This window comes from Ranitomeya variabilis, chromosome 1 (genome assembly GCF_051348905.1).
Source record: "Ranitomeya variabilis isolate aRanVar5 chromosome 1, aRanVar5.hap1, whole genome shotgun sequence".
Taxonomy (NCBI): Eukaryota; Metazoa; Chordata; class Amphibia; order Anura; family Dendrobatidae; genus Ranitomeya; species Ranitomeya variabilis.
In genome coordinates this window covers 51,537,283-51,558,465 of record NC_135232.1, presented here as the reverse complement: position 1 = coordinate 51,558,465, position 21,183 = coordinate 51,537,283, and the positions used below count along the sequence as shown (strand labels likewise).

At 43.9% G+C, this 21,183-nt stretch overlaps 1 protein-coding gene across 2 annotated transcripts in view; it reads left to right on the top strand.

The window, feature by feature from the left end:
- The window catches only part of LOXHD1 (lipoxygenase homology PLAT domains 1), a 261,656-nt gene that overhangs the window by 220,206 nt on the left and 20,267 nt on the right, over positions 1–21,183 (top strand). For both annotated transcript variants that reach the window (XM_077283599.1, XM_077283609.1), the window contains 8 exons: positions 6,700–6,854; positions 7,151–7,360; positions 7,754–7,892; positions 9,100–9,308; positions 9,389–9,574; positions 9,670–9,797; positions 10,269–10,386; positions 20,443–20,620. In XM_077283599.1, the coding sequence (XP_077139714.1) occupies positions 6,700–6,854; positions 7,151–7,360; positions 7,754–7,892; positions 9,100–9,308; positions 9,389–9,574; positions 9,670–9,797; positions 10,269–10,386; positions 20,443–20,620 (1,323 nt within the window). The remainder of the gene's footprint in view (positions 1–6,699; positions 6,855–7,150; positions 7,361–7,753; positions 7,893–9,099; positions 9,309–9,388; positions 9,575–9,669; positions 9,798–10,268; positions 10,387–20,442; positions 20,621–21,183) is intronic.

Sequence of the window (21,183 nt, the reverse complement as noted above, 5' to 3'; positions counted from 1 at the left end):
TAATTGTGATTTGTGAGACTTGGCACTGTGTACTTCACTGCATTCCTTTCTGTAGACATTCTTGTCTCTTGTACCTCTTTTTTTTTTTTGTTTGTTACTGGCCCTTTAAGCTGCGCTGTCCGGTGCTCTGTACACTGCGGTACCTTTGCGTTCCGGTGTCCTTGTATTCCGGGGGTTCCTCTGTGCTGTCTGCGCTTGGCTCGCTGCTTATTCCGGTGACTGGGCTTTTTACCATTTACTTTCCGGTGGCTGGGCCTATAACCTGTTAGCCGGAGTATTACCACAGCAGCGCGTGTTACTTCATATAAGCAGCAGAATCCAACGTAAGGCAAACTGTGTTTAATATATGCAGCTTGAACTGGAACAAAATAAGAAAGCTTTGACAGTAACTACCGATATAATCTAGTCCATGTAACACATGTCTCTCTGTGAAGGAAACAGCAGCAGACTGATGCAATCAGTGAGTGTCCTGTGACCTTTTTTTTTTTTAAGGCAAACTTTAACAATCACAGCATAGCTGACAAATGAACACTCATAGACATTCAATGCAGACTACAACAGGAATGGAGTTGTTGCATTTAAACTTATTCCAACAGAGGGACTCTCCTATTTATACCATCAACATTGACGAGCGATTCACTGGACAGAAGCCTCTAAGTAGGTTGCCATACCTGGTCTGATTTTTATGGGCGACGGGTCCTTTTTAAGGGCACCGATTCCCCCCACATCTTCAACGAACACATGCAGCGTCGCCTCCATGTATCCTCTTCTGCATCCAGGCCTAATGCCAGACAACCTGCTCTGTCCACCCGGGGACCTCAACTCTGGGGATGTACAGAGGCACACATTTTTGGCGTCTGAGCACCCCCCTTTTGTATCACCACTATTTAGCGGATGATGCAAGAAAGCGAACGATTCCTCTCCACGTCCCTGTTAAGAGGATGGTGGATCGAGGGTTCCTAATTTTCTACTCTGCACGATGATGGCAAGAGACCTGCTGGTTGCAGCCCCGCATTCTGCCACTTGGCAGACTAACCGGGTAGAATTTCTTATGGTATACCAACCAGTATCCCTGCCCTATATATTATCAATTAAAATACCACAGATGGTCGGATAGCAAATCTGATTCGTTCCGTCTCGTGGTTTCGGGTTCAGTGCTCTACCCTTCTTTAACCGCCACATGATGTTGCTTGACCAATAGTCTCCTTGGTCAGAGACCTTATCTACTTCGATTCAAATCACATCTTCTGAGTGGGAGACTAACAAGGGATCGTATCTTTTCTACAGACCCAACCAGCAGTGGAAGCGTTGTCCAGGACAGTCTGGATCTAAGGGATCTTGGTTTCAAGAAGGAGGGAATGAAGAATAAGACCTTTCCTGGACCTCAAACTTCTAACAACCTTTGACAAGGTCCTCCTTTTTCAGATGGAGTTTTCTCCGCTCAGCCATTACTTCAACAGAAAAAAGTGGAGTTTTTCTAGCATCCATCGACATTCGGGATTCTTACCCTCACATGCCTATTTTTTCCCCTCTACAATAATCTCTTCGCCTTTCCATTCGCGAACAGCATTTTCAAGTCACGACCTTGCCCTTCAGCCTAGCTACCGCACCAGAGTGGTCGCATGGATCATAGCGGTTGTCATGTACTTCTTGCACCCTAGAAGCATGGTCGTCCTTTCCTATTTGGTCGACTTTCTAGCCGCTCTTCCAGGACTGTGCTGAGTCGTCTATATCACTTGCAATACCTTCTCACTTGGGCTGGCAGTTAAACTTGGACACGTTTTTTTCCTCATTCCCAGCCCAGCAGATCCTTTTTGAGGATGATCCTGCACAAAAAGGATCTTGAGTCATGGTCGTGGCTTTTCAACAAGAAGCTCGTGCACTTAGTCTCTCATTCCCGTGGTTCATTCAACTCGCTAGGACGGTTCTGGGGAAAACGACGACAATGGAGGCAGTTTCTTTCACTCCGCTCGTTTTCAGTCAGTCAATCAGGCTTTCAAAGGGCAGTCTCTAGCTCCTTTCTCATCTGGAGCCTTCTCCTGGTCCAATGGTCATTACGGACTACCAATTCCAGTCTTCTTCTCCCGATCATTGCACTGGGGATCCGAACGGTACAGCTAGTCCTACAGCAGGTCTACTGCCTTCAAGCGGGTCAACCATCCGTCTTCAATTGGATAACGCCACGGCTGCACTGTACGTCAACCATCTAGCAGGTACCCACAGTCAAGCGCCATGGCCGAGGTAGCTCGCACTCTCTGATGGGCCGAGATCTATCACTCCGTGATCTCAGCAGTACATATCCCTGGAGTAGAACACTGGGCGGCAGACATATTCAGCCGTCAAGGTTTCTCCTCAAGTGAGTGGGAACTTCACTCGGAAGTCTTCCATCAGATCTGCCTTCACTGGAGTTCTCCAGATGTAGGTCGGATGGCGTCCGAATTGATCACTAATGTACTCCAGTTCATGGTTTTGACCTCGAAATCCATGACCATCGCAGTGCATGCTCGTTTTCTTCCATGGTTCAAATTTTCCATAACCCCTCTTCCACTACTTCTGAGATCTTTTTGGAAGCAGAAAGGGCCCCAGTGATCCCGGGAGACCACTGACAATGTCAGGTTCTCTTGCTTGCCGTACTAGTATTTTGTCCGGCTTATTACGACAAAACTGCAAATATGGAATTTCTTGCAGAGAGTCTTCACCCGTAGCCTTTTCTCTACCGCATATCGTTAGATCTGTGGGACCTTAATGGTCCTGAGGATCTTATAGTAGACTCCTTTTTTGTCCCGGACAGATTTTACTATCAGGGATGGTCGCTCCCCTTATTTCTCTGCGTACCTGTCATCCTGAGGAGTCTTCAGAGCTCGCCACTCTGTTCTTTCAGACTTTTTTCCTCATCACCATCAAGGCTAGGTTGCCCTCAGGCCGTCTCCTTTCCCTCGTTGCCAAGGTAGTATTGTATTCCCACTGTTGCAGGGGCATCGTCCTCTTATCTCTTTCGGCTCTAGTCCACACAACGGAATGGGTTCTCCATGATCTGGAAGAAGTATATACTCTGAGTGGGTACGTATCGAGGACGGCGTCCTTCCGAAGGTTGGACACTTTACTTGGGCTTCTCGAGGGTAAGTAGGCTTCCTGACGGCCACAGGAAGGGTTTAGCCGTTTCATCGGCCATGTTAGCCTGGTGGATTCTTTTCACCATCCAGGAGTCCTTCCGTGCTAGACGTCAGCCTATCTCCCTGTCTGAGGGCTCTAGGTACCAGACGTCGGCAAGCACGACCACAAGCTTGCGAATTCCTCCATTCCGCATGCATTCTTGAAGCACTATAATTCACACACTTCCACAGATGTCAGTCTGGGCAGGCAGACTCTGCAGGCCGCGGTTACGCTCTTGTAAGTAGCGGTTACACCGGCCTGATCTGATGTTGTCCCCACCCAGGGACTGCTTTGGGACGTCCCATGGTCTGTGTCCCCCAATGAGGCGAAGGCGAAATAGGGATTTTTGTGTACTCACCATAAAATCCTTTTCTCCGAGCCAATCATTGGGGGACACAGCTCCCTCCCTATTATTAGTTTGTGCTTGTTTTTTATAATTTTACATGCTATTCTCTCATATGTAATGTGACATGCTATACGCTCATATGTTATTGATCTCCTACTGCTTTCTACTGCTTGTTTCACCTGCATGGAGAGCTCCTTTGACCGCATGTTTACTTCACAGCAAAACCTTCCAAATGCAAGCACCACACCTCAAATCATCTCCAGGCCTTTTATCTGCTTAATTGAGAATGACATAACAAAGGGATTGCCCACACCTGTCCATGAAACAGCCTTGGAGTCAATTGTCCAATTGCTTTTGGTCCCTTTAAAAACAGGGTGGAATATGTTAAGGAGCTGAAACTCCTAAACCTTTCATCCAATTTTAATGTGGATACCCTCAAATGAAAGCTGAAAGTCTGAACTTCAACTGCATCTGAATGGTTTTGTATAAAATTCATTGTGGTAATGTCTATAACCAAAATTAGAAAAATGTTGTGTCTGTCCAAATATATATGGACCTAACTGTGTGTATATATATATATATATATATATATATATATATATATATATATATATATATATATATATATATATATATGGAGTGTCCTAATAAATAGGAGCAGGGGCTCCCCCTGGTGGCCTGGAGTGTGAATGTGTAGCGTGTTTGTGATACCTGGATGCAGTTATCCTTCCTTGCCTCCAAACGTAGCATCACTCTCCCCGAGAGGAAAGCAATACCACTGCGACGACCAGGACCCTGGGGCACCGCATATCCATCATCTATGTAAATGCAGATATAGTGTCTGTAGCGTCATTATTACTGAGCAGATGACCGGTTCCTGATGACGTAGTCCTGATCTTACAGCAGCAAAGGCATAATATATACATCTCAATCGGTGTCAGGAGAATTGGGCCTATAAATTATAAGTAACCATCGTCTATGTAAATGCAGATATAGTGTCTGTAGCGTCATTATTAGTGATCAGCCGCTTCTTTATTACTGAGCAGATGACAGGTTCCTGATGACGCAGGCCTGTTCTTACAGCAGCAATGGCTTGATCGATCTCAATCCTGATTGGTGTCGGGAGGATTGGGCTTGTAAATTCTAAACTTAATGGATGACGATAAGTTTTATTGCAGAAGCCACTTCTTTCTAATGGCACAGATTTACAGGAGAAGCACTATGCCAGGGATCCCTTCCCCCATCCTGGTACAGACACAGCAGCTGCTTCTGTGTCCCCCCCAGTCTGGACTCCCCATACAGAGCCATGTCAGGGGGAAGGCGGGGTGCGCAGACACCTCCTATAACAAAAGCCGGGACTAATGTTCTGCATTAATGCATGTCAGCCTGTATTGTTACTCCGTGTCCATCCATCTGTTCCAGGAGGGATCGCCATACTGGGATTATTCTACATGCTGGGGCCACGTCTGGGTCACACTCCACAGTCCGCAGCATGCTCCTTGCAATTCTGTAATTTTCAGTTCTCAACCTGATGCTTTTATCAGATTCACAGTAAAATTTTAGATTTTGAATTTCATCTTATATTATTGCTATTAATATAAATCAGATCTTGCAATCTTCTTCTTTTATACAACTTATACTTGTGGATTAAAGTTTTGAGAGGCAAAAGTGATAAGTAAGCGGCTCAGTGAACAAAACATTCAAATTTTGGGTCCATGGTCAGGAAACTCCCCAGATCTCGGTCCCAATGAGAACCTGTGGTCAATCCTGAAAAAAAGCGGAAGGAGAAACACACAGCACTGATTAGACAAGAATGGGCGGTCGTAGTCAGGATATGGGCCAGAAGTCGATATCCAGCCACTGGAGCAAAAAGCAGAAATTTAGAAAAATATGGGTCAACGCTGTAAATATTGAGTCTTTGTATAAACGATGTATTTGTCAATGCAAATGTAAAAACTTCTGAAATGCTGATAACTGTAACTTCAGTTACCATAGAAATATCTGGCTAATAGGTGTAAAAACACTGAAGCTGCAAAATTTGTGTCAGTCTCAAAACTTTTGACCATGACTGCACATGTGCATTGCTTTTTTAAAATATTTTAATTTACTAAAAGCTACGTCATGAACCGATCCTAATTTCCTGACTCAATTATTTACCCAACAAAGAAATAATAATAATAAATGTAAATTAGAAATTAAATGGATACATATATAAATGATAGATAGATAGATAGATAGATAGATAGATAGATAGATAGATAGAAAAGCATACAGCTGCAGTCTGAAAGCACTAAGATATATGCAAAAATTGAATATATAACATTTGGGTGCATTACTGCAGAATATACTTATAAAAATGAAGTTACTTAATGTACAGATTGGCCAATTCAAGAGCGCCCACCAGCCACAACAAGGTGTAACTCTCTTTGATTAGACCCTAAACCTAATATTTATCAAAGTGTTTCAGGTGTGCATTAAAATACATCCACAGGTGTGTCTCTAATTAGCTCAGATGTTGCCAAAAAAACAAAAGCTTCCAAACACATGACATCATCATATGGGCAGTCCAGAATTAATTAGAGGCATAGTCATCTTAGTGTATGTAAACTTTTGACTTTGCAGTAAGTAAATAAAAATGCCTTAAAACTTTCTCTCTCTCTCATTATTCAGGCATTTGGCAAATATTAATAATTATGGTAATCCTAATTGATCTAAACCGGGAAAGGTTTATTCTGATTTCATGTCAGATATTGAAAAAAAACATGCATATGTGACTTTTTATATAGTGTATGTAAACTTCTAGCTTCAAATGTACATCTCCAGGGCTAAAATCTTTTTTTATAGCATTAATGCATCCAAGTTTCATGTGTTCACTGTCTGCATACATCTTAGCGCTTGCAGAGTGCTGCTGTATGCTTTTATTTGTATATTTTACAGTTATAGCAGATTGTTCAGACTTGTTTTATTCCACTCAAAGGTACTGTTCAGTTGTTGTTTTTTGTAGATAGACAATAATAATCTCTTTATTTATATAGCGCCTACATATTCCGCGGCGCTTTACAGTACATAGATACATACTGTACATACAAGATATATAGAAATATCTCTCATAGGTGACCGTGAAACACTAAGTAAATGAATCCATAGGTAATCCTGTGTCTGACTGTGGGGTATCAGTGATGCTATATTCTCTATTATAGCTCATACATATTATGTGTCCGTGTACACCGGGGACATCTACGGGGCCGGCACTGATGCCAATGTGTTCCTCACAATATACGGAGATCTTGGAGACACTGGGGAAAGAAAACTCAGCAAGTCCGAAACCAACTCCAACAAGTTTGAGAGAGGACAGGTAACCAGTTTTCTATGGAAAATGTCAAGGAGCTGCTGTTGATGGATCTATTTAGCGACTAGATAATCATACATAATCATACAGATTGAGTTTATAATGGCGTGGTACTGTGAATGGGACAAAAGCTGGCGTCATTCCTTTATTATACGCTATCCTGGTTAGTCACACAAGCCATAATTAGAAATAACATAGGCCCATAATGAGATCAGTCACCAGCAGCCTGCTGATTGTTTCCATAAAGAAACAGTGAACATTGCTACGTGATATTGAAGTAATGAATGCATCCTCATTACTAGGTTGACAAATTCGTCATAGAAGCCGTGGACCTGGGCACCCTTTATAAGATAAAAATCCGTCACGATAACTCCATGCTGAGCGCCGACTGGTACCTGGAGAGGGTGGAGATCCTGAACGAGGTGACAGAGGAGACCTACATGTTCTTGTGTGAACGTTGGCTCTCCACCAAAAAAGAAGACAAAAGGATTGAGAGGATCTTGTATGAAAAGGTATGTGGACGCTAGACAGTGAGAAGGAGGGATTGTTTTTTTTAGTCCCCCCCAAATGTTAGTGGAGTCCAGGGGTGGCCACAGACTGAAAAAGCATGGAGGTGGTAGTGGCCTCCTGTCCTCTTGGGTCCCTGTTCGCCTGCACAGGTATCCATATATGCATAGGTTGAGGGCTCCAGCAGGGGTATAGCTACAGAGGGTGCATCGTTAGCGGTCACACCCAGTGCTTGTGCCCAGGCGGGCCAAAGGCACTCTGACACACAGAACCAGCAATATAAATGGCACACGATCCTTGGGCGACTAGTTACATTGATTACTTACTCCTCTGTTGGGTTGACTTGAGTTTACGATACTCCGATATGGTCTCAGTTAAGATCATTGCTTTTATTTCAGGATTATGACGGAGATAGGAATAGCCTCGGCAGCTCATCTAAAAGTTTCTTTGGTTCTTCTCTGAGTCTGAGGAGCCAAGATAACAACGCCAACTTGAGGAACAAAAGCAGCATGGATGGATCCATGCAGGATGGACAAGGTTAGACATCTCACACGTTACCTATCAACACAGGGGTTGAACGTCTGTAAAATTTTCCTCTGCATCTTCATGTGGAAATATTATTTGGGGACATTTATGAAGGGCGCTGGGCCACAATTGTGGGATTAATATGTGGCAAATATTCGAGCAAGTAGCATTTAATCAAAAATGTGCAACTTTTTCAATATTTTTGACGTCCCTATCGTTTATAAAAAAAAAGTGTGAAGGACGGTGGATCCTGGATTTAAATAATTTATGCCTGAAACTGGCGTTAATTAATGTGAAAATCAAAGCCAACTCAGTCTTTGGTATTCACAGTATCCAAGATGTGATGAAGTGATCAAGAGGCTTGTGTATTTGTGATTAAAACTGGTGTATGAAAACCAGTCTTACATAAATTTCCCCTATTGTTTCTACTTCCAAAAATTGTGTAAGTGCATAAACATTATATGGAAAAAAGTATTAGGACACAACTTGTAATTACATCCATTCAATCCCTTTGCTCTCACTGTGTAACATGCAGCCCCATTGCCCCCTCCCTGATGTCTAACATCCAGCCCCATTGCCCCCGGCGTATAACATCCAGCCCCATTGCCCTCATGTTTAACATCTGGCCCTATTGCTCCTGGTGTTTAACATCCGACTCCTCGCTCCCGGTGTATAACATCCAGCCCCATTGCCCCCCCGGTGTATAACATCCAGCCCCATTGTCCCCGGTGTATAACATCCAGCCCCATTGCCCCTCTTGTTTAACATCTGGCCCCTCTTCCCGGTATATAACATCCAACCCCTCTACCCCAGTGTATAACATCCAGCCCCTCATCCCCCCCATGTATAACTTCTGGCCCCCCACCATGCTGTCTGCCGTTACCAACATGTGCCAGAACCGCTGGTGATGTAAAGCTCACTGATACCAGCGTGGTCCTGTAATAGGAGCCACCAGCCTAACCAATCCATTCCTGACATTTCTTCCCTCCTAAATCTCCTCCCATCACCTGTGAATGATATTATTGAAAAGTTTATGGAACCGCACAAACTCAGCCATTAAGCCATAGTATTACAGTGCGGAGTCATCGAGGAGCTGAGGGTAGCAAAGTCACCAATGCTCTGCTGAATCCATAACTGCAGAGTCCAGACCTCCTTTGGTATTAACATCAGCACCAACACTGTGTCGAGGTGGAGGTATATAATAATAATTTTGTTGCAGTGATCCCCTACCACGTTACCATCTCCACGGGTCAGGACCGAGATGCAGGCACTGAAAGCCGTGCATACGTGATTATTATGGGTCCCCAGAAGATAAGGACCGAGCGCCTGTGGCTAGACCTGCCCAAGGACAAAAAGAGCTTTGCTCCTGGTTCTGTAGAGAAGTTCTCAGTGATTGGATTAGATGTAGGGGAATTGAAAAGAATGGAGGTGAGAGAATCTTACTGGATGACCATCACGTGCCATTATTAGGAAAAAAATACATGTTTAACGAATATTCCTGTCCACAGCTGGGCCACGATGGGACTACTCCTGAGAGCTGCTGGTTAGTGGAAGAAATACAACTCAATGTGCCTACGAAAGGAGTGTTGTACACCTTTGCATGCAAATGTTGGTTTGCCAAAGACAGAGGGGATGGACTTTCTGCTCGGGTCTTCAACATGTTAGATGCAAGCGCCATCACTGTTGGCCAAAAGGTATGGGACCTAAGGATTCTGGAGATACAGTTGGTTTTGAGCAATATGCAAAATATCTACTCTCCAAACTGAATACTTTCCAACCATATTTCCAGATTCTTTACGAAGTTACTGTGGTCACAGGGGACGTTCCTAATGGTGGGACAGATGCTAATATCTATATGGTATGCTTCGGTGCCAGCGGTAACACAGAAGAAATGCTTTTGCCAAAATGTGGAGACAGGCAAGTATTTTTGGCTTCTGATTTAGTAACTGATAGATGTGGGGGAATGGATGTTCATTCTTGATGTAGTTAACCATTGAGATGCTCCATGCTTATCAATGGGGCCATGGATTCAAATTATGTTGGATCAAGAGTAGAGATGAACGAACCCAAACGTTAACCCAATGTCCTGTGCTGAACTCCAAACCCTGGACTTCTCCTTGAAGTCCATTTCTGTGTTCGGAAGTCCAGGAGGAGAGAGAGAGAAGAAAAATGAGAGGGAGAGGGAGACGAACTTTGGACTAATGATTGTTTGATCCCAACAAACCCAAGCTTCACTGTTCCTTAATCAAGAGCTCATTGGAGTTTGTGAAGACCATCCATGGGTCATACCAGTAGATAAATTTGGGACAGAATGAAGACCTGGTGTTTGGAGAACCTCTGTGCCCAATAGAGCCATAATAACACATATTTTGCCCATCATATCCACAGGTTTGAGAGAGGCCAGAAAGACACATTTATCATGGAAATCGCCGACATTGCCCCACTCAAAAAGATGAGGATCCGCATAGACGGGAAGGGCAGCCGGCCTGAATGGTATCTTGAACAGGTAACACAAAAGTTAAAAATCTTCTTTTAAATGGCGTACGTCAGGCTGAAAGAGTCTAGGTCCTTCTATCAATGATTTCACACAGAGTGGAACTTTATTAACCCCCTTACTTTGAAACCATTTTTCATTTTTATGCTTTGGTTATTTATTGCTTCCCCTTCTTCCAAGATCCATATTTTTTTCAGTTTTCCGTCTATATGGACGTACTTGGGCTTCTTCTATGCAGGACAAGTTGTAGCTTTAAATGTTAACAATGTACTGGAAAATGGGGGAAAAAAGTGCAGTATAATTTCCTTGTTTTAAAAAAAATCAGAAGTTTGTAAAAACAAATTTGACTTTTGTTGCCATTTTCTAACTTTTTTATTTCTCTATTCCTGTAGTTTGTAGTGGTTCATATGATATTTCAGTTTTTCTTTATTGCGTTTTTGTTGGGTGTGGGGGGGGGGGTGAAGTGTTCTGGCTGGTATACAGCCTTTCTGAAGTTTTTTTTTTCTCTTTACCGGGTTTAATGTGGGTTAAATAACTTAATATTTTAATACATGGAATTTTTACAGACGTGTTGATACCTTATGTACTTATTAGAGATGAGTAAATAAATTTACTGGACCCTAGTCAAGGAGGCACTTCTGTAGTGTGTGGCCACCATTTGAGGGCCCTGAATCCTACCTGCCGTCATCCCCGGCGCCTCTTCTGACTTGTAGCTCTGGCACGACGTCATTGTTGGGTCGTATTGCACGCATGATATTGTTCTGTACCTATTAATTAGAAAAGGTACAGAGGATGTCGGGAATTAGGACAAGGTTTGGTGGCCACAGGCTACTGACATGGCTGCTGGACCAGAGTCCAGTGCATCAATTCACTCATCTCTAATGTTTTTTTGGGCAAAAGGAGTGTGATGTAAGGTTTTTTCTTTTTTTTTATAATTTAAACTATATTTTGCATATTTTTTTGCCCCCCCATTGTATTCAAACCTGCCTTCTTTTCACCTCTTGACTATATATTAGTTTATTTGTGGAAGAATCAATCTGGTGCCAACAGGCAGTGGCGGCTCCAGAGTTTCATGGGCCACGGGCTAAATAATCTCAGTGGTCCTCTTTGACACATACCATGATTAATGATGCACAAATACGGCACAAAAATATATGTATATAGTACAATGCCAAATATTTCACTTCTTACATTACATAAGTGATATCTATAGTAAATTCTTCAATATTCTTCAATACCATACAGCAGTGTTCCCCAACTCCGGTCCTCAAGAGCCACCAACAGGTCATGTTTTCGGGATTTCCTTAGTATTGCACAGGTGATAATTGCATCACCTGCACAGGCAATAATTCCATCACCTGTGAAATACTAAGGAAATCCTGAAAACATGACCTGTTGGTGGCTCTTGAGGACCGGAGTTGGGGAACACTGCCATACAGCATAGGGGATTCAGGTGATTGAGGGACCACATGTTTCAGGGTTTAAGAAGATGCAGTATTAGAGTTACACAGGATATTGATAAATGTACCCTACCAGTAAAAACTGTACCCTTTACAAAAGTAATTTTCCTCCTCTATAATTCTCCTTACAGTATTATGTGCTCCATAGTGCTCCATACAGTATTATGGACACCACGTAGTCCTCCATACAGTATTATAAGCTCCACATAGACCTCCACACAGTATTATGGGCGCCACATAGTCCTCCATACAGTATTATGAGCTCCACATAGTCCTCCATACTGTAATTATTGGCACCGTATAGACCTCCACACAGTATTATTGGGAAATAGTAGTAGTAGTATTGGCAACAGGTCTTCAATAGGCACCCTGCACCCCATGTTTGTGTTACAGTGGTATCTAAATGGTTAAACAGCAGCGATCAGCGGGGCACACACACACACACACACACACACACACACACACACAGAACTGACCTTATCGAAACAGTGCCGACAGTGTCAGGCTGCAGAGACTAGCCCAGTTGTCAATATATTTTTACCACTGATACCATGATACCATGCAGAGCTCTGAGAAAACGTGCTGTACAACTGGTATTTCATGGGGAGTGCAAGTATTTACTAAACTGGACATATTGGCTGACAGGTCCCCTATAAATGAGTATTTTGTGAAGTTATGTATTTGAGGAGCAAAAAACATAAGTGCCATTAAATATAATTGCAACAATAAATTCTAACACTTTTTTGAAATATATATAATTTAGAAAATCAGGTGCTTTCTCTCAGTATTACAGGGACGCATGCAGGATTTACTCCCGTTTTACCTTGTGAAATTCTGTTTTTAACATCCATGCCCATTTCCTTTTTTTCCACCAATGTCCTCATTTAACCCAAAGGCCACCCACTATATTACAGCGAGCCTCGCTGAACGCACATACGGTAATTGGGCATGGATGAGAAAACAGGCCATGCTGTGACAACTTTGTAATTATACATAGCATAATATAAAAAGTATTTTATATATAAAACTTTTTGTCAAATATATAACAACATATCCATAAACTTACACTATAACCACAACCTTGGTCCTTTATGTATGGACCCGTCAAACATCCTTATCTTAAGCCCTTGATATTCAAATCTATGAAAGAAAGTCTGATGAAAAAAAACGGGGCAGGGTGGGTGGGCACCAATGAAGGTAATATGGCTGACAAGCCTTTTGGTGCCAAAACCCCTGTATATGCTGTACTAAGCCCACCCCCTTTTACACAGAGCAGCCTCCAAAACTTTCCCCCACTTTCCTTTAACTCTTTCCTACTCCCTTACAGTCCCAGTGCCTTTCCTTATATAGTTCAGGCCCTATAATGAGAAGCTGAGTCAGGATTTACCTCTGCTCCTGCTGCTTCCCGTCCACCTCCTCCATAATTTACAAGACCTCACATGGCTTCATATGTCGCTACATACAACACGAAGCCTGCACAGATATCTCAGTGCTTCCATACGTTACACTTGCAGTCTCACCCACTCATGGTGGAATTATCATAGTCAGAAGCAAGAAGTCTCACACAGATGTCATAATAGCGAGACAGCAGAAAGCTTGACTACAGCCGATTACAGTCTCCCTTTCTTTTAGAGTCTTTCATCGCTTAATTAGACAGGATTATTTTTTTACTTTTACTAATACACTATATTTGAGGAAGGTTTTACATTTTGTCTTCCTATCACTTGATTAAGTTTTTGACTTTATGCCCTCTTTAAAATGTGCTTTTAAATGTTAACCTTATCAATATTTGACCCATAAGAGGTGATCCTGACCAGTGGCGTAACTAAAGTCCGATTGGCTCTTGTGCAAAATTTGGATCTTCTCCCTTCCCCCCCCCCCCGCTTGTTGGTCATATGTATGGGCCCTTGTAGCTTTCTAAAGCCTATACGGACATACGTGTTGCCCCCCCACCTACATTATAGTAATATCCCCCATACTGGTATATATGTCCCTCATTCTGGCCCCATCCTGGACTCCTTCCTGGTATATATGTCCTCCATCCTTGTAAATATGTTCCCCATCCTGGGTCCATCCTGATATATATGTCCCCCATCCTGTGCTCCTTCCTGTTATATATGTCCCCCTTCCTAGTATATACTGTATGTCTCTTCAATTCTGGACCCATCCTGGTATTTATGAGTAAGGTGGCCAGGGTGGTAGTCGTGGCAAGGAGCTGTTGCATCGCCAGACTCTGGCACCCCACAAAGAAAAGACCAAGTTCTGTCTGATGCATGTGATAGATATCAAGTAGAACAGTCACATTAGATTCCAAGGTTCCGTCTGCTTCTGTTATCCTGGCTCCAGATTCATGGGTCTCACAAACAACTCCAGACGACTCCATGTCCATTCTTAACAGTTCAACTTTATGTGACAACAGGGTTTTTATTACAGATGCAGCACAGTTCACATACAATGGTATTCCTGGAGCTTTCCTTGCCTTCTCTGACAATTTCCTTCCAGCAGTCGCTTATGACCCTGTCTTGTCCGACAATGTCTGCCTCTTCTGACAATCTCTATCTCTCCCGGAAATCTCTGCCTCTTCCGACAATCTCTGTCCCGCTGATTTTCCTTTCACTTCTGCGGCGTGCATGCCCTTAGGTCCACCAACTTCCCCGTCCTGTTTCAATAGGAAAAGGTAAAAGGCACGCTCAGCTCTGCCTAGTCCCGGCCATAGGCCCCGGATCCTCCTTGGAATGGTTACCGCATAAGATGGTGACCACTTGCACACTGCTCAGCCTGGGGTCCCTTCTTTCCTCAGCAACTTCACCCCCAAGGCTCTCTGTCTGCTCTCTCTCACTACTGCAAACTTCTTCCCACTAAACAGGAAGTCTCCTTACTATCACTCACTGCTCTGCACTACACCCATCTGTAACTCCTCCCAGTCTGGAAAATAAGTACATGCACATTACAATAACAGTAAATGAATACATTATCATTTATAAACTCTATGGAACTGCACATATTTAATGTGAACACTGTTTAAAGAGGGGGAGGCATATGACAGCCTCTGTCACCCTTATGCTAATGTAACAAGGGTGACGGGGGGGCAGTTATTGCCAAGTTCCTGAAAGGCGCAGTACACAGAGTCCACTGAGCAAACGGTCAGCGAGCACCCCCTGGTCCCTTGTACATAAATAGATGGGACCGACACAGCTTTTCCCACGAGTTACCTTTCTCTTCCTCTGGTCACTGTAGTCCAGGCAATGAGAGTTCAACACTGCAGCTGCTTTCCAAAAGGGAAATAACTTTTAATGAACGAGAACGAAAGGTAGACAAAAAGACAATTTCAGCACTGGCTTCCTGCTCTCTCCCTGACACTTGCTACAGCTGTACCCACAATGGCCACAGTAGCCGAAGTTTGCAGAAGTCCACTTGCTGGGATCTGGGCGCTTAAATCCCCTTCAGCAGGGGGCACTTCCAGAGTCCTGGGGCCTGTGTTGTGGTCCTTCAGTCCTGTTAAACCCTTGAGTCCTTCTTTAGTTCCTGGAATCCTTCTTTAGGTCCGGGAATTCTTTTGAGCCTGGGGCAACAGATCTCTCCCATCCGGGAGTCTGGCAATGCCCCATCTGTATTATATGTCTGCCCTGGGCCAACGTGTCCGAGCTACTGAGCTGGGACAGCAGCCTCCTCCCGCCTTTCTGCTGCTGATCCAGCCCATCAACTTAACTACTTTCCCTAACTCTATACACATGACAATACATCTAGGAATATTACGATAGGTAACATTTGGAACGGGTAAACACAGCACAATCAAGGCAGAAAACACATATTTGACATTACAGTATAAAAAACATATAACATACAGTTACATAACATATGTACATAAAAGTGCATGGGGGGGGTCACATGGGAAGAGGAGAAGGTGCAACTGAGGGGGCCTGCCACCTCCTTACACTAACTATGCTTCTCCTGGCACTCTCATTCCCTATCTCTAGTGTACCCCACTATTCTAGTCCCACTATTGTCCCATGCTACTGTTACCCTTCTATTCCATCCCTGATCCTATACACAATACATGTAAAGTACATACACATTACAATAACCGTAAATGAATACATTAGCATTTAAAAACTCTATGGAACTGCACATATTTAACATGAACACTGTTTAAAGAGGGCGAGGCATATGACGGCCTCTGTCACGCCCTTACACATGTTCCCCATCCTGATATGCATGTCTCACATGCTTGTATATATGCCTCCCATTTTGGGTTCTTTCCTGGTATATATGTCCCACATATATGTCCCACATCCTAGTATATATGTCTCTCCAATTCTGACCCATCCTGGTATATATTTCCCCCATCCTGGTATATATTTTCCCCATTCTGGGCTCCTTCCTGGTATATATGTCCCCCATCCTAGTATATATGTCTCTTCAATTCTGGACCCATCTTGGTATATATGACCCCCATCCTGGTATATATGTTCCCCATGGTGGGCTCCATCGTGATATATATATATATATATATATATATATATATATATATATATATATATATATATATATATATATATATCCCAATCCTGCTATATATGTTCCCCATCCTTGTATATACAGTGCCTTGCGAAAGTATTCGGCCCCCTGGAACTTTTCAACCTTTTCCCACATATCATGCTTCAAACATAATAAAGATACCAAATGTAAATTTTTGGTGAAGAATCAACAACAAGTGGAACACAATTGTGAAGTTGAACGAAATGTATTGGTTGTTTTAAATTTTTGTGGAAATTCAAAAACTGGAAAGTGGGGCGTGCAATATTATTGTTACGGGGCTACCGCGACAGAGAGGTTCCAGAGAACCGCAGCGCTCTGGGCCTTATTCACACACGGTGAACAGAAGCTCTTCTCCTGAATTCTGACCTGGCTGTCTTGTGCCAGCAGGGCAGGAGTTAAACCTTGTTGCTGAAGTTGCTGAGAGCTTGGTCTCTCTGCTGAATTGGTTTTTGTAATCTCCTCTCCTATATAGACTCAGCTTTGACTACAACTGTTGTCAGTGATCAGTTCTGCTGCCTGGCTTGAAATGGGAAGGAGCGTGGTGTTAGGAGCTTGGAGGTTTATCTGCAGAGATTGTTGTCTGCTGTTTTGGTTGCATGTTAAACCTGTTTTTCTTCCTAGTTTTTTCCCCCCTCTTCCCTTCTCTGTGTTTCCTCTGTGGCTGTGTGAGCATTTGGTGAGTTTGAGATTTTAGTTACCTTGTCTGCATACCCTGATTACTTGTCATATTAATACACTGGTGCAGTCCTCCTCCCTGGGGAGGGAGAGGGGGCCACTGATAGGGCCTGCACAGGAGACAGGGATACGCTGGCGGCTCAGGCCTCCTAACCATTATAGGTACCCCGGAGATAAGGGTAAGCCAGCCAGGGCCCCTTTATAGTGGCAGGGACAGGTGCGGGTCCCAGTACGCCGTCCTGCCCCTTTATCGCCGTTAACGGCGTGACAATTATTCAGCCCCTTTAACTTAATACTTTGTTGCGCCACCTTTTGCTGCGATTACAGCTGCAAGTCGCTTGGGGTATGTCTCTATAAGTTTTGTACATCGAGAGACTGAAACTCTTGCCCATTCTTCCTTGGCAAACAGCTCGAGGTCAGTGAGGTTTGATGGAGATCGTTTGTGAACAGCAGTTTTCAGCTCTTTCCACAGATTCTCGATTGGATTGAGGTCTGGACTTTGACTTGGCCATTCTAACACCTGGATACGTTTATTTGTGAACCATTCCATTGTAGATTTTGCTTTATGTTTGGGATCATTGTCTTGTTGGAAGACAAATCTCCGTCCCAGTCTCATGTCTTTTGCAGACTCCAACAGGTTTTCTTCAAGAATGGTCCTGTATTTGGCTCCATCCACCTTCCCATCAATTTTAACCATCTTCCCTGTCCCTGCTGAAGAAAAGCAGACCCAAACCAAGATGCTGCCACCACCATGTTTGACAGTGGGGATGGTGTGTTCAGGGTGATGAGCTGTGTTGCCTTTATGCCAAAGGTATCGTTTGGCATGGTTGCCAAAAAGTTCGATTTTGGTTTCATCTGACCAGAGCACCATCTTCCACATGTTTGGTGTGTCTCTCAGGTGGCTTGTTGCAAACTTTAAATGACACTTTTTATGGATATCTTTGAGAAATGGCTTTCTTCTTGCCACTTTTCCATAAAGGCCAGATTTGTACAGTGTACGACTGATTGTTGTCCTATGGTCAGACTGTCCCACCTCAGCTGTAGATCTCTGCAGTTCATCCAGAGTGATCATGGGCCTCTTGGCTGCATCTCTGATCAGTCTTCTCCTTGTTTGAGATGAAAGTTTAGAGGGACGGCCGGGTCTTGGTAGATTTGCAGTGATATGATACTCCTTCCATTTCAATATGATCGTTTGCATAGTGCTCCTTGGGATGTTTAAAGTTTTGGAAATCATTTTGCATCCAAGTCCGGATTTAAACTTCTCCACAACAGTATCACGGACCTGCCTGTTGTGTTCCTCGGTCTTCATGATGCTCTTGCAGCGCCCCAGAGTCCTGGTCGTTGCAGTACTGTGGCTCCGCCACTATGGGGAGCTATGGTACGTCTGATGGCACTGAAGGAGTTAATCTGATCAGGTATCACAGACACCAATACATTTCACAGCCGGGCCTCCGGGGGGAGCTAAGGGTTCTATTCACTAGGCCACTCCCCACCATAGTGGGTAAACTGGGGGTCAGGCAGGAAGTTAGTTAGAAGCTGACTGGGTTGGAACCAGGCAACACCTTGTGGCAGAGGGTGTTGTGGGGGAAGATACAGTAGGGTCTCTGTCAGGGGTGGGATCCTGACAGAGGCTTGGCAACTTGAACGAACGTAACGGGACCGTGCCTGCTCAGGATAGCGGCGGTGCCCAAGGAGGGACTAGAAGCGAGATAGATTGTGCTGAGTGAGAAACGAGATCAAAGCGATAGGAGAATACCAGTAGGAGTCGTGCTGTAAGACCGAGGCAACATCCTACTGAGGCGCACAACCGGTGGCTGGAACGCCGAGGGAGTATTATAACATTCAGCTTCAAGCAATACTCTAAACAGCGGCAGGACAGTCAGTCTAAGGCGGGCTGTCTCACCTAAATCACCTATGCAGTCTTGGGGGGCAACTTGTGGAGAGGGGCGACTCTAGGGTCCCGGAAGAGCTCCGAGCCTACCCGTCAAACGGGTGCCGTTCCAACCAGGACATCAGGGAGGGACGGAGGATTAGCAGAACATCATCTAATCGAGTTGTGAGGGAACTTAAGAAACAGACACAACAGTTGTGGGGACTTTCCGTAAGCACAGCAGGGAAGGACCACAACACATAGCGCAAGCAGGAAGGCACAGATTTCCACCTGTGAAGAGAACTCTGGAGGTGCCATTGGACCGGCCGGACTTGCGCAGCCTGGTGAACCGTATTCTGGACTGAGGACCCAGAGATCTTCAGTAAAGAGGTAAAGAGACTGCAACTTGGTGTCCTCGTTATTTATCGCGACCTGCACCCCACAACTGCACCATTATCACCACTTATTGCACTGGACGTCCCCCACTGACAGACAGGGCCACGGACCGGGTCTAGCCACCGTGACAACCCCAGAACTGAGACTCAGAGGCCCGGCTCCGGGTACCCCTCGGCCCTGCGGCGGTGTGGGGGCGCTCCACTCTCTGTGCTTCAAACAGAACCCTGAGACTATCACAGAGCAGGTGCATTTATACGGAGACTTGATTACACACAGGTGGATTATATTTATCATCATTAGGCATTTAGGACAACATTGGATCATTCAGAGATCCACAATGAACTTCTGGAGTGAGTTTGCTGCACTGAAAGTAAAGGGGCCGAATAATATTGCACGCCCCACTTTTCAGTTTTTGATTTTCCACAAAAATTTAAAATAACCAATAAATTTCGTTCAACTTCACAATTGTGTTCCACTTGTTGTTGATTCTTCACCAAAAACTTACATTTGGTATCTTTATGTTTGAAGCATGATATGTGGGAAAAGGTTGAAAATTTCCAGGGGGCCGAATACTTTCGCAAGGCACTGCATGTCCCCTGTCCTTCCACTGTTTTTTAATGCATAAAAAACCCTGATTCTACTCACATTGCTCCCGCTCCCACGCAGCGCCAAGTCCTCATCTGTAACTAGCAGCTGACTTCAGCGTGCAAGTGACAGGCAGCACATGACACAACTATCATGAGCCAGTCATAGGCGCTGGGCCCAGTCACTCCCTCTTGGTAGGATGTGACTGCGATCTTTACTCCCTGGTCCTTGCAACTGAGTCTATACTTGCCTGTTTTCATTTTCATATCCATTGCAATAATGAAGTGTTTGTACTATCACTGGCATTTAGTTACTTCTATCTTGCCCAAATTTTGGCAAGAGACCAAGAGAGGTGAAAGTCTTGTTCAAAAGTAGCATGACTGGTTTTTGGGGAACTTCCTCTTACGTAAGATTGTTCCTGCTCATGGATCAGTCTGATCTAGGAAGGTTGGGAAGGTGAAATAAACAATTCCTTGGCATATTTTGGGCATTTTGTTAGGATAATGAGACATTGAATCCCTATAAAATGTGTCTTCTGTGCAGATTATACTGAAGAACACAGTGACAGAAGAGGAGACATCATTTACATATGGAGAATGGCTCTCAAAGACGAAGGGCGAGAAGAGAACCCTTTCTTGTGAGTTGGCAGCTGTGGTTGATGAGGAAGAAATGGTGGAGACCACTACATACATCATACAGATAAAGACAAGCGATGCCACAGGTGTGTCCTCTATTACCCCATATGTTATCAGCCATGGATTACTTTTTTTTTTAAATTGTTTCGACTGGGAGTAATCAGTAGAGATTAAAACTTAAAAGTTCTGTGTTCGTATCGGACAGTTACTGTCCGGTGCTAAACGCCAAACACGGACTTTCCCCGTTGCAATTTTTCGAGTTCCGAGGGGAGTTTTTTTTTCTTACCCAGACCCAGTTTGGTACTCAAACCGAACTTTGGAATAAAGTTCAGGGAGGGTAACAGAACCCGAACTTCCACGGGTCCGCTCATCCCTACTAATCAGATGACATATGGCAGAAAACTTTGGTCCCACTATGATAATGCCAACTGTTTTTAGGACACTATTGTGTATGTACAGAAAGAAAGAAATGCTACATAAAGAGCATACGCGAAAAAAGCAATACTAAATGACTATTTGGAATAATCCAACAAGATCCCACCAGTATAATAGGAACACAGCTATAGTAGGAATTAAAACTTAACCTTTATTTTAAAGGGATTTAAAATATCAAAAAAACAAAAAAACAAAAACACCTCAAACAAGTACC